The sequence below is a fragment of the Phodopus roborovskii genome, unplaced genomic scaffold (assembly GCF_943737965.1).
Source record: "Phodopus roborovskii unplaced genomic scaffold, PHOROB, whole genome shotgun sequence".
Classification (NCBI taxonomy): Eukaryota; Metazoa; Chordata; class Mammalia; order Rodentia; family Cricetidae; genus Phodopus; species Phodopus roborovskii.
The window spans coordinates 17,978,443-17,991,901 of record NW_026126459.1 but is presented as its reverse complement, the minus strand read 5'-3'; the positions used below and the strand labels follow the sequence as shown (position 1 = coordinate 17,991,901).

The window sequence follows — 13,459 nt, the reverse complement described above, 5'->3', positions numbered from 1 at the left end:
TTTCCTCGGCATGCTTGTTTGCATGTCACTCTTTGTGTGGGAGAGAGAACATCGCTATATAATACTACTTCCTGTTGCCCAAATAGTTGGGGATTACTGAGTGACTGCAGTGACCTTTCTATCATAGCCACATCTTGTTTTAGCTAGCATCTATTAAATGGCAAACAATGTCAGACTCTTCACTTTACTCATGTGATTGTGCGTTGTTTGAGTATATGTATATTCCAAACTTTACTGTAGATCTCGATGACTTGATTTGTCTTCTGTTTGGAACCCTTCTTCTTTCATATTATCCACACTAGACAGTTCTCATTTTCCTTTCCCTATGTTTGCAGAAGAATATTTGCTCATCCTATTTTTTATTATTATTTCATGTGAGACAATCCAAAAGTTAAAGACAAAAAAAAAAAAAAGTAAAAATACCAAATCAAAACAACAACAAAACATTTCAAAGCAAACAGTTCTTTTATCTTCTGGCTTTAAATATTTGTTCACTATTAGTAGACAATTATGCATTTATTTTCAAGTCATAATGCCACACTAGTGCTTTCTATTTGGGTTCACATTGTGATTTTGGTGGCAATTCCCATTTTGATGAAGTATGTGTGTGTCATTTTTTAGGCTTAGCGGAGTTAGGCACCCTGTGTGATCCCTTGAGGAGCTGCTCCATTAGTGAAGAGAATGGGCTGAGCGCTGCCTTCACCATTGCCCATGAGCTTGGGCACGTGTGAGTACCTTCCCATACCTGAAGGATGTGCCTTCTGGTTGCAGTCATTTAACTGTGAGCACTTGTGTTCCTGTGTCTAATTTTAATAGTGCTGTGTGGTTTTCACCCTTGATTATTGAAAAGCTAACTTTGTGGGCTTTGTGATCTGTGTTAGGTCAGACAGGCTGCACAGACCAACAAACTAATCAAGGAACTAGAGTGTGGGCTTCTTTTTATTTTACTTACTGTACCAGCTTGCATGACAAGCACCTCTGGCCTTTATTCCTTGTTATCCTATATATAACAGGTACCAACCTCTGCCATTGTCTGGGAGGGCATGCAATAACTCCTGGTTCAGGAGAATGCTCCAACAATGCTTGAAAGACCAACTGGAATCTTACTCTTATTGCTTAGAGCCCTAGCATAGGACATGGTCCATGGGGTTTCTTATCCATGAGATGATTCTTCTTAGAGCATATCCACAACTATTTGGGGTTCTCTTATCCCTGTTTTGTGAAAACTCTGTTGGGGTTCTGTGCTTTAAGAACTGAAGCCATGCTTTCTCATGACATGCTCAGAAAAATCATCTTCTGAGAAATGTAGCTGCAGGGAGGTCATTATGTTCCTTGTTTATGGCTAGTAAGGAATTGAGACTAGAGTTGCCTCTCAGTTTGACCACATTTCTTTCCTGCTCATTGCATTAGAATATCTGTAGACAGTAATTTGAAATGGGGTAACTTAATTAGCAGACTCCACTTCTGTTCCCTTTTATTGTCTAGCTCTCGGTCACCAGCATTTGTATATAAAGGGGGACAGGGGGCTAAGGCAACATGGGAGAGACCTACAGATTGTTGAGCTAATGCAGTGGTACCTCAGAAACACTTTTACTATTTTCCATAGCTGCTAACCATTACCCTATGCTGGGAGTGTTGGAGGCTGCTAACTAGTACATGATTCAGGGAACATTAGAGGCTGCTAACCAGTACACTATTCAGGGAATATTGGAGGATGCTAACCAGCACACAGTGCTGGGAATGTTGTGTTTGATAGACAGTGGTCTTCTCTCTGAGGAACCTCAGTTTTCCCAAATGTGGGTAAACAGTAAGGGTGATTGTCATCCAAATTTGCGTCTGTGAAGTCCAACATAGTCTCTTACTGACCTGCTAGTTCTTTACCTGCTGCTCTCACTGCCAATACTTAGGTGCCCTTGAAACATGTTTTCTGATCTTTTGATTGTCACTTATGATGGGCCAGAAGCTCCAGAGTTCTGCTGACACGTGGTTGATATGTAGAATGATACCGAGCTGGGGATTAGAGTCTTTGCATACTGCAGTACTAGTCGGGAGTCTAGAATTTAGTATGGTGGTACCTTGCCTAACATGTACACACCCATCTCCTCAATGTCCAGGTTGAAACATGCAGGCATTTTTGTGTGAATCTTATGCTCATATCCTGGGTAGCTGAGACAAATTTCAAACACTTTTGTCCTTGAAACTTTGATGACAAATAAGCAAGATATGAAACCAATCCAAAATACAACCTAGTATTTATCAGAAATGATAGCTGCAAACATGCTATTTTACCTTAGATAAAGACTCAGCATACAGAACCTAATATAACTTTCTAGTTATTTTGTACTATACAGTTATAGAAATACAAGGCAGTTGACATTAATGTTGTATACCTTTTGCTCTTACTTTCAGGTTTAATGTTCCACATGATGACAGCTATAAATGTAAAGAAGCTGGGATTAAACACCAGTACCATGTAATGGCTCCAACACTTAATTACCACACTAGTCCTTGGACCTGGTCAGCTTGTAGTCAGAAGCACATAACGGAGTTTCTAGAGTAAGTCTGCATTTCTGTTCCTTTAGTTGATAAGGAACCACTTTCTACATCATCATATTTCAAGTTGTTCTTTTAGAGTGGTTCAAGAGAGGGCTAGTTTTTCATTATTAGTATACAAATAAATGATCTAAAACAAGAAATTATGGGATAACGAGGTGGTTCAGTGGCTAAAGTCACTTGCCTAATGACCATAGTTCAATCTCCATGGTGGAGAGAGAACAGAATCAAGCAAATTTTCCTCTTGGCTCCAACATGTGTGCTGTGGCATATGCACTCCCCATGCAATAAATGAATGTATGAAGAATTTAAAAAAACATATATATTAAAATATTTAAAATATATACATTTATGCATGTATAATATAATGTATGTATATGTATTACGATACATATATGTGCATGTATAATTTACCTCGAGAATTTTTTTTTTATAGTTCAGGCACATAGGCATGTGTCTTGCTTTTTAAAATTTGGACATTTTCTTGTGTTGAAAACTGTTTATGGGGTGACTTGATGGTAATCAGAGCATCCTCTTGCTTCATTTATGTTTTCAGATGTGACTAAGTAATATTTTGAGAGGTATTTGAGTGACAGACGTTTAAGGGTCCCCCTTCAAGACGAGAATGGTTGAAATAAAAAGAAATCTGCTTCTGCCATCACAAAGATGGAGTCTTTAGCCCACTATGTACTTTGTGGCTCTTTGTAGCCTTGAAAAGAGGCAGGTCTGCCAATTTTTTTTTCCAGTTTCTTCCACCCAAATTGTGTCTCCACTGTGGTCACTAAGATTTATCAGGCTCCTTCCATAAAATATTTATGCACAAGTCCTTTTCGGAGTCTTTAATGGTTTATATTCTCATCTTAACATCATTAGTATTTCAGTTACCTCTCCTGATGGAAGTGACAGAAGGAAACAGAATGATGCTTTAGAGTAGGTACTCATACATGAACCACCGTCTTACATTTGGCCCATCATTGGCCAAAGCATCATTGACCAAAGCATCATTGACCAGCAAGCATGTGACTATATTCTAATACAAGCTATGTGATAGATATCACCCTTTTCACTGTATGAAATATGAGACCTGGCTTAGGTAGGTTGAAGGATGTGTTCACAAACACATTTCCTGGATCATGAGGGAACTTAAATGTAAGAAAGCACCAGGAGTCAGGGAGCTCACTTCTTTCTTACTCCCTGAAAAGCCCCGTAAAGTGGAGGAAGCATGAAAGTTTTTGAAACACCTTCTTGTTGTTGCTGTTGTTTAGAACAAGGGACACAATATACCTTTATTTTGACATGTTGACAGTTTGCACAATACATTTGAAGCTAACGGGCACTGAAAGTGTGATATTAATTATATATGGCAACTTGTCATTTCTCATTTGCAGTGCTGGAGATGAAGTTCAGGTCCTTACACATAGGTGCTCTACCATTGAGCTCTATTCCCAGCCCTGCCCTCCCCAATCTTCCCAAGCCACTGTAGCTTCCGGGTGTGAGTGAGGACCCAGTGTAAACAGGCACAGTGAAAATTCCTCTTCAAACTGATAATGTCACTATGTAAAAGAATTTTGCTTTGCTGGTGTGGCTATAGTTGTTTCTTAAATAATAAGGTGTGAACATTGTCTTTGAAAGCAAGTGAGTTCAGAAACCTGGCGGAAACACATGTGAGTGCAACTGTATTCACACTGTTGTATTCTGTGTCTGGTTCAGCACTGGTCATGGAGAATGCCTTCTTGACAAACCAAACGGGAGAGTATACGACCTGTCTCCACAGCTGCCTGGCTCAGTGTATGACGTGAACAAACAATGTGAGCTTATGTTTGGTCCTGGATCACAAGTGTGTCCCTATTTGGTAAGAAAACCTCTACCTTTATGTTTGGAAACTACCTAAAAGTTAAAGCAAGAATGTATTTCAAAATGTACATTTATTCTCGAATGAAAGTGGAATTAAATGCTGTTTCATAGAAAGGGCCTAAAATATAGAAAAACCAAAGCTAATAGAGGATCTTTCTATGTGCCTGGTGCTATGCTAGGTATTTGCAAATTGTCCTTGTTAATTCTCACAGATTCCTGTGAAGTTTTCCTATTTGGAAGGTATATCCACACATAGATATATAATATAAAAATTAAAACTATTGAAATAGTTTTGGGGGAGAGGTTAAAATATTGGATTGTTTTTTTATTATTTATTTTATATAACCAAGTCCATTTAAATGAAAACAAACATTTATAGATAATATTTTGGAATTTGGGTGTCGTTTTTTCCAAACTACTTCCTGCTGGTAAGGGGCGCTGTCATGGGGGATTCTAAGAAGATTCAGAAATCCTGGCTGTAGTCTGTAAGGCTGCTTTGTCCAGCTGTTTTGAATGTAGGATCACCTGGTACTCTGTTTCAGGTGGTCTGGCTTGATCAAACCATATTAGTCTGGAAGGAATCCACATCTTTTCATTTTCTGTGGAAACAAAAAAAAAAAAAAAAAAAAAATAGAAATCCTTTTCCCCAGTAACTTGTCCTTGAACTTAAATTTTGGAGTCAAAGCATTTTTTTTTAAATTTAATTTATTATTTTACATGTTGGTCCCAGTTCCCTCTCCATTCCTCCCTCACTCCCTCCCTTCCTCCCTTCCTCCTTCCCTCCCTTTTACCCTCTCTGCCCTCTCACGTGCACTCTAATCACCCTCCCATCCCTCCACCCCAATTCCATATGTAGGGGAATGCCATCCAGTTGGGGTCATGTAGATCTGACAGGTCTTGTGAAGTAGGGACTAGGGCTTCTCTCCTGTCTCTAGTTAAGGCAGTTATCCCTCCATGGAGGATGTGTACACAAAGTCCTTTTGTGCACCAGGGATACATCCTGGCTCCATTGTCTGAGGTCCCTTAGACCTCAGTCCTTCTGGCTAAGACCCATATTCGGGGGGCCTGAGTCAGTCCCATGCTGGCTTCCCAGCTATCAGTCTGGTGGCCTGTTAGCTCCTCCTTGTTCAGGTAAGCTGTCTCTATGTGTTTGTGCCGCCTGGTCTTGTCCTCTCCATCTGCATCTGGGTTCTACTTCGACTCAGTGTTTATGTATGGGTGTTTGCTCCTGTTTCCAACAGGCATTAGTTGAGGGCTCCATGGATAAGTTAGTTGTTGATCTCACTCTCCGGGAAGGGAATTTATGGTAGCCTTTCCACAGTTCTGCGTGTATACTGTGTATCTAAAACACAAGTCAGGTCAGCCAGTGGTGGCGTAAGCCTTCAATCCCAGCAGCAGGGAGGCAGAGGCAAGTGGATCTTTGTGAGTTTGAGGCCAGCCTGATCTACAGAGTTAGTTGCAGAACAGCCTCCAAAGCTACAGAGAAACCCTGGCTTGAAAAACAATACAAAACAAAACAACAACAAAAACAAAACAAAACATACAAACACACACGTACACAAGTCAGTTTTTTGCTTATCCTTCGATCTCAATTCTAGGATAACTCGTAAGTCATATGAGAAAAAAATCCCAAAGTATAAACAAGTTAAAAATCTGCGAACTTCTGGTTCCAGTCATTTTAGATATGGACTAATCCATCTGCCTCTCCCAGTCGACAGTCTGGGATCACCCCGTAAAGGCTGCTACACAATGAACACTTGATAGATAGTACTGCAGAGTGTATCTCACAGAGTGAGTAATACACTTTCTACCTTGAATTCATAGTCACGCATCTTAATAAGTTTTAAACATCTACGATAAACTGGGGGCCATTTACTTTAGTTTGTCACTGTAATGGCTGCATTTCTTCTGAGCTGGTTTGGATGCTACATAAGCTTTTCATTTTACTAGAGGAAAGAAGAGGGATTATCTTGGGCACAGCTCCTGTAAGTATGGAGTTTTCCTTCTTGTGAAAACTTTAGAACCATTTGTTCAGAAGCTGTAAGTATGCACTATATGTCACAGACTAGTAAACATTGGAACCTTTCACTGTATTCCCATGCACATCACTCATATATTCTGTCAGTTGAGGAACTTGTGAATAAAGTTCAGCAACAACACCCCTGAAAATGTCTTACCAAGAAAGGAAACTCATTCATATCACTGAATATTTCCATTTTGGCTCATTCCTCTATCTATTCAATATATTAGTAAAATTTCCACTCGTTTTCAAAGTAAAGAATGCCCTCTTTTTACCTGAAAATTGACCAGAACTTGACATTTGCTGATTACATCTAGCTTCAACCATGATCCAGGAAGCAGCTCAGATAGGTTTGTGACACACAGACCCGGTCTGGATGTTGATACCTGCTCTGGCTCATCTGCCTGTTGTTACTCTGCAGAAACAGTGCCGGCGCCTATGGTGCACGAGTGCCGAAGGTGTACACAAAGGCTGTCGCACGCAGCACATGCCACTGGCAGATGGGACGAGCTGTGGTCCTGGGATGGTAGGTTTTCTCAAAGGGTGAGTCTTGTATCCAGAGTGTCCGGAATGAACCTCTGCTCTGCATTTTGGCATTTTTCATGATTTGCTGCCAACCGTTGCTCAGCTAATTGAGTTGGTTTCATTGCTGTGTTTGTTGGATATGGCATACCATCATTGAAATTACATGTCTAATTTTAACTTTCTTCCTATAACTAGTAGATGAGTTTTAAGTTATATGTAGTTATATAAGTAATTATATGAGCATACAATTATTGTATTTTTATTATTAAAATAAATATAGACCTCTGAATGCTAATTTGTCAACAGGCCCCCAAACGCATAGATGTTTTTATTGCATATGTTTGCTTCCCTAAACTTTAATTGAATATAATTGAATGTGTTAAATGGTTTCCTCAAATCTATATTGGTTCTAAATATATTAAAATACCATTTACCCATAAATGAAGCAGGTTGTAGTATAATTTGGAGTGAGGCACTGTGATAGCTCCAGCTTTGTTCTTTCTCAGGATTGCTTTTGTTGTTTGTGGTCTTCAGTGATTCCATACAAATTCATGGGTTATTCTCTAGTTCTGTAAAGAATGCTATGTGAATTTTGATAGGAATTGCACTATTATGTAGATTATTTGTGCTAACATAGCCGTTTTCATGATATTAATTTAGCCAATCTAGTGGCATGGAAGATCTTTCCATTGTCTAGTGCCTTCCATGGCTTCCTTCTTCAAAATCCTCACATTTTTCATTATAGGGATTTTTCATCTCCTGTGTGTGTATGCGTGTGTGATTCTACACAGCAATTGTGATGACCCCTGCATTATGAAAAACACTGCTTTGGCAGCTAGTATTAATAGGATAGTCTCCATTTTAATCTTAAATATTCCTTTTCTCTCCAGTGAGGGTCTAAATTTCAAAACAAGAGAAGTATCATGTTCTCTTTGCATTCCACCAACCTTAGGTACGCAGTAGATTGGGACTACTAGGCTTAAATGGAGCCTCACTTCTGAATAATGCTTGATGTCCATATTTACAGACCCTGTTCATCTCTATGCTGCTGTTACAATTACTGTGATATTTAGACTAGATATGCACAAGCCATTTCTCTTTGTGTACTTATTGTGTTCACAGCATTGCCACCGTGGGCTGTGTGTGAGCAGAGACATGGAGACCCGTCCTGTGGATGGTGAATGGGGACCCTGGGGACCCTACAGCTCTTGTTCAAGAACATGTGGAGGTGGAATTAAAAGCACAACCAGGCTATGTGATCGGCCCGAGTATGTCTTTTTATTCACTCTAAATTAAGGTTGTCTTAAGGACCTGAAAGTAAAAGTCAGTTTCACTTCTGACACTGGAGGTCAGTGTGCCAATCTCAGAGATTCCCAATCATTCTGGAATACTTTAAACCATACTTCTTTATACCTTTGTAAAGTTGGACTTAAAAAAAAAGGTTAAATTTTATAATTTGAATGGAGACAGCTGTTCTCTCCATACTCTCTGTTTTTTGCTTCAGTGTGAATGTAAGTACTTGTGAATGGTGATTCTGTAACGCCACCCTCATTTTACTGTGTCTCAAATGAAAGGCCCTAGGTCACTGCTCTTGTGTTTTGGCACTGCCGCACAGCTGTGTGGTTCCGTTACTAGCCTTTAATTGTTCTGTAATCTGATGTACTTCCTTTCCCTCCTCTGCTCCTGATGCGGACGCCTCACTGTCTTAGCCTAGTAAGTGATGAATTGGCATCTTTCTTCATCCAATTCAAAAGCATGCAGAGACCCCAGGAAGATTTTTAAATATTTTTAGTTTATATATAACCATTTACAAGCCAGGTGCCACTCTGATCAGTCATATCACTGAGCATTTTTAATGCACAGGAACTTGGCACATGCTGGATAAACCTTACAGGTCATTGGAATTTGGGGCTAGGTAAATTATACATATTTTTACCTTGAAAACCTCTGGGGCTTATTAACAAGAATAAATCGAGGCAGTCACTAGCTTATATGTACATATGTTCCACTCATGACAACAGTGGTATGTTTCCCTTGTCACCCAAGCCTTTCTTTGTTGTCTGTGCCTCGCAAAACATTGTTTTTTTTTTTTTTTAAATTTTAAAACAAAGTTACACAATTAGTTCTTGTTAATCTCGTCATAGCTGAGACTCATTTCTAGTGTCTAAGTCTCAGATCTACTTGCAAGGGGGTACCACTTTTTATGTTTTGTTTACCAGAAAACTGCTTAAAACCCTTCTGTATATTTCTATGTTAACATGTAAGGTTAAAAGAGGGTCAGTAGCCTTTTTGGTCAGTTGTAGAAGGAGATGACAACAGTAATGTTTTACTGATGCACTTCAAAATGTAATGAATTTGACTAGGCCAAGAAACGGAGGAAGGTACTGTGTGGGCCGCAGGATGAAATTTCGATCATGTAACACTGATTCATGTCCAAAAGGCAAGCGAGACTTCCGTGAAAAGCAGTGCTCTGACTTTGACGGTAAACATTTCAACATCAACGGCCTCCCCCCTAATGTGAGGTGGCTTCCGAAGTACAGTGGGAGTAAGTAACACCATTGCCTTGACAGGGAAATATTTTGCCATATAGAAATGCGGGACCTCGTTGTTCTGCATCCAAAATGTGATTCTTCTTTTTGCAGTTGCCATAAAAGATCGCTGTAAGCTCTATTGCCGGGTGGCTGGGACCACCAGCTTCTACCAGCTGAAGGACAGAGTGGCTGATGGTACGCCCTGTGGGACCGAAACTAATGACATCTGTGTTCAGGGCCTTTGTCGGGTAAGTACACCTTGTGTTTCTATTGAAGAAGGATGCGTTTCTTCTACTTCTGTAACCAGTGTTGTCTCTGTTCCTTCAGGGTCTGTTGTTAAAAATGTCATTAAAGTAGTCTTTGATAATATGCTATCTCTAGGATTATGGTTAACTTTGTTATGAAGCAGTTCTTTGTGGTGTATATACCTGTATCCTAGTACTCAGGAGGCTGAGGCCAGCCAGCCTGGTCTAGATAGCTGGATCCTGCTTCAGAAATAAAACATGAAATACACAAGATGGCTGATTTTTTTTCTGCCAATTGTATTTAGAATCACCATGAAGATGGGGTCACCTTCTTAAAAGGTAGGAAAAAGTGGACTCCAGGGTGGAAAAGTGTGTTTGCTACTTTAGATGAGACCTTACATGGTGAATGTAACCCACACCTCCTCCCTCTCTCTAGTCCTGTGACTTATATCTCCTGTTCAGTCAGCAGTGATTGAGTACTTGCTCAGTGTTAGATACTGCTTTTATCCAAGATATGATTTTAGCAGTGTGAGGAAGACAGGAAGACATTTGATGTGTCCTTTTCATCTGACCTTTTAGAGATTCAGATATTATTCTGAAGTGGAAGAAGCGATGATATTTTTGCTTTGCACTTCATGCGTTTTAGAATGACCTTGATGGGAGGTCAGTGGACCACTTAGCAGGCTTTTCAGTAAGTAGAAGAGGCATGCATGGGAACACAAATGTTGCAGGTGGCTGGTGGTCTTGAGAGTGCAAATGGAGTCAGAGCATTAAAATACTGAATGCTGTCTAGTCAGTAAAGGCACCGCTGTGAGGCTGTTTCTTTGGTTGAAGGGGGAACTTAATGTAGGTAACTTCATCTCCTTGTAGCCAAGTATTTGTTGCCCAGGTGGTAATAGCCTGCACCCAAAGGCCTTGGGAGATACTCAAAGACACTTAACTTACATACTTACATTTTGGAAATAGTTTGAATTGTACAAAAAGATTACTCAGAGGCCCCAAAACCATATGCAGTTTTTAAACAAGCAACATAGGCAAATGAAACAAATCAAAATATGGCAAAGGTGATCTGAATGTCTAGATGCATTCAATGCTCACAAAAATAATACATGGGTAAAACTTCATCATGGAGACATTTGAGATATATATATATATATATATATATATATATATATATATATATATATATATATATATAACTCCACATACAGCAGGGGGAATGCAATGGTTCCACAGGTAAAATGTTTGCTGCAGAGTTTAGTAACTTGAGTTCTGTCCCTGGAGCCCACATGGTGGAAGGAGAGAACCAACTCCCACAGGTTGTCCTCTAGGACACACAATCTGTCCCACCATCCCACTACATAAATACACCAATGCTAAAAATGATCCACGTGGTGCATGAACTTTTCTCTTTGGGTCACTGAGCTTAGACATCTAGTCCATGAAACTAAAGGTCATGCCATGTGCAAAGAGTGCCTGTGGAGAAAGGAACTGTACTTTTCTCTGAATGTCTAGGAAAACTCTTTAGTAGATTCTTGTACTGATGATTGATCTGGGGGAATTTCATTCAAATGTTTATTTGAAACAGATTTTATTTCCAGTGTTCTAAGGGCATGCTGATGTTTTTTTTTTTAAAAGAAATGTAAGCAACATCTTTTTTGAGTATTCTAATGGTTTGCTAATCCTGATGTGTCTGTTTGAATTATCTTTCTCTAATGGTTTTCTTTTTAAAAATGTTATTTTATATGTATCGATGTTTTATCCACATGTATGTATGTATGTATGTATGTATTTGTGTGTGTATGTATATATGTATACCACATGCATACATTGCCTGTGGAGACCAGAAGAGGGTCTCAGATCCCCTGGATACTGGCAAGTGAATCCAGGTCCTCTGGAAGAGCAGCCAGTGCGATTGCCTGCTGAGTTTTCTCTCCGGCCCTAAGTTATGGTTTTCAAATGATTGTGGAATATAGGAATCAATGTCTGTCCCAATGCAGAACTCAAGTTATTGCCTGAGGATATTAATTCAGAAAATTCTGTAAACCCTTTGAAACACACTGCTTTTTAGATCCTGTTGACACAGTTCACATAATGCTGCCCACCTGGTTTGGTAGACACTCAGGCTCCCATTGCACCAAAGCCCTGCTAATTGAAGTAACTTTTTGGAAGAGAACCTTGTACACTTGAGAGAGCTGTGTACATAATTTATCACTCTGATGATATGAATCATGATGATTGTGTTTTGAAGCAAGCTGGCTGTGATCATGTGTTAAACTCTAAGGCCAAGAGAGACAAATGTGGAGTGTGTGGTGGAGATGACTCTTCATGCCAGACCCTGTCAGGCGTCTTCAACAGTGCACATTATGGTAAGCTGTGTGTGCTTGCCTCCAGTTCCCCATTTATCCCAGCCAGTGCTCTGGTGTATAATAAAGATACAGTAGTAATGCTTTGCTATAGCCCGTGTATTCCATGTCCTCAGTCCAGAATTCTTGTCAATGAAAAATGTCCACATGTAAAGAAACTAAGTCAAAGAAACAAGGTTTGGTATTTGAATTAATGAATTCACTTGCCTGAGACAAACCTGATTCTATGTTTTGTTGTCTATGTTTTTGAAATGAGGTCCAATGTATCCCAGACTGGCCTGGCACTTCTGATCTCTCAGCCTTGATTTCTCAAGTGCTGAGACTCCAGGCATGTGCCATGCCCAGCTGGTGCCAAGCTCAGGGATTCTTGCATATTCAGCCAGCCCTGAACCAACTGAAACCATCCATACTCATAAATCAAATTTTTAATAAAAAGTCAGATGTCTTAAAGAAATTTAAACAGTATATCCAGTAGTATTTGACCATATTGTGCAAATATTCTCCAAATTTTGGAGACCTTTTAATGATGCTCCTGTATGTTAGAATGTGTATGTTTATGACTTTTTTTCTGGGAAACTTGCTTTTAATTATTTTGAACATTTGAAATCCGTCTCCTCTCACCACCCCTGCAAGGAAATGCCTGGTCTGTGTGTTCTGTTTGTTTTTAATGCTGAACTGAAAATGTTGACTGAAAGTAAAGGAGAAATTGTTAACTGTTGGTTCATAATTGCCACCCTTTTCCCCTTTGATTTCCCAAGTAGCATGTGCAATACAGTTTCAATGGATTTTTGGGTATGGTTTCAATTTTATTTGAAATTATTTTGAGGCCACCACAGACATTTTCAATTCTAAAATTTCCTCAGAAAGTATCCTATCTATTAATAATGATACAAGCAGACTTTTAAAACTTCCCTTGTACAATGAAAAACTTATTTCTTACAGTGTTATTTTTCATCATTGAATTATGTTCATATGGTTGATGTTATGATAATATTGGTAATAATTCGGATAAAAGGGTATATAACTCCAGACTCAATTTTTATATTTTCATCTATGTGAGAGGCATAGAACATTTCATATTCTAGTAGTGTACTGGAGATGGGCATGTATGTTACCAGCATGATCTTTTCTCTTGGTTACTGATGATTTCATGTGACCTACATAACTTGCATCCCCTTCCATAACCACAGACACATGCTTGTGATAGACTGCAGTGGCTAAAAATATTTCACAGCACAGCACAAAACCCCATACATTAAATTAGAAATGAAAACTTAACCTGGAAAAAAACAAACAAAACAAAACAAAACAAAACAAAAAAACTGTGTTGTAACTAGTGCCCTGTGCAGATCATTTGTAGGGTGA

General features: G+C 39.3%; 1 protein-coding gene across 1 annotated transcript in view; it reads left to right on the top strand.

Annotated features, from left to right (window-relative positions):
* Positions 1–13,459, top strand: part of Adamts20 (ADAM metallopeptidase with thrombospondin type 1 motif 20) — a 132,045-nt gene that overhangs the window by 49,116 nt on the left and 69,470 nt on the right. Inside the window, exons 8-15 of the mRNA XM_051189727.1 lie at positions 622–727; positions 2,410–2,556; positions 4,264–4,405; positions 6,849–6,953; positions 8,075–8,220; positions 9,316–9,497; positions 9,595–9,731; positions 11,980–12,097. Of these exons, the coding sequence (XP_051045684.1) occupies positions 622–727; positions 2,410–2,556; positions 4,264–4,405; positions 6,849–6,953; positions 8,075–8,220; positions 9,316–9,497; positions 9,595–9,731; positions 11,980–12,097 (1,083 nt within the window). The remainder of the gene's footprint in view (positions 1–621; positions 728–2,409; positions 2,557–4,263; positions 4,406–6,848; positions 6,954–8,074; positions 8,221–9,315; positions 9,498–9,594; positions 9,732–11,979; positions 12,098–13,459) is intronic.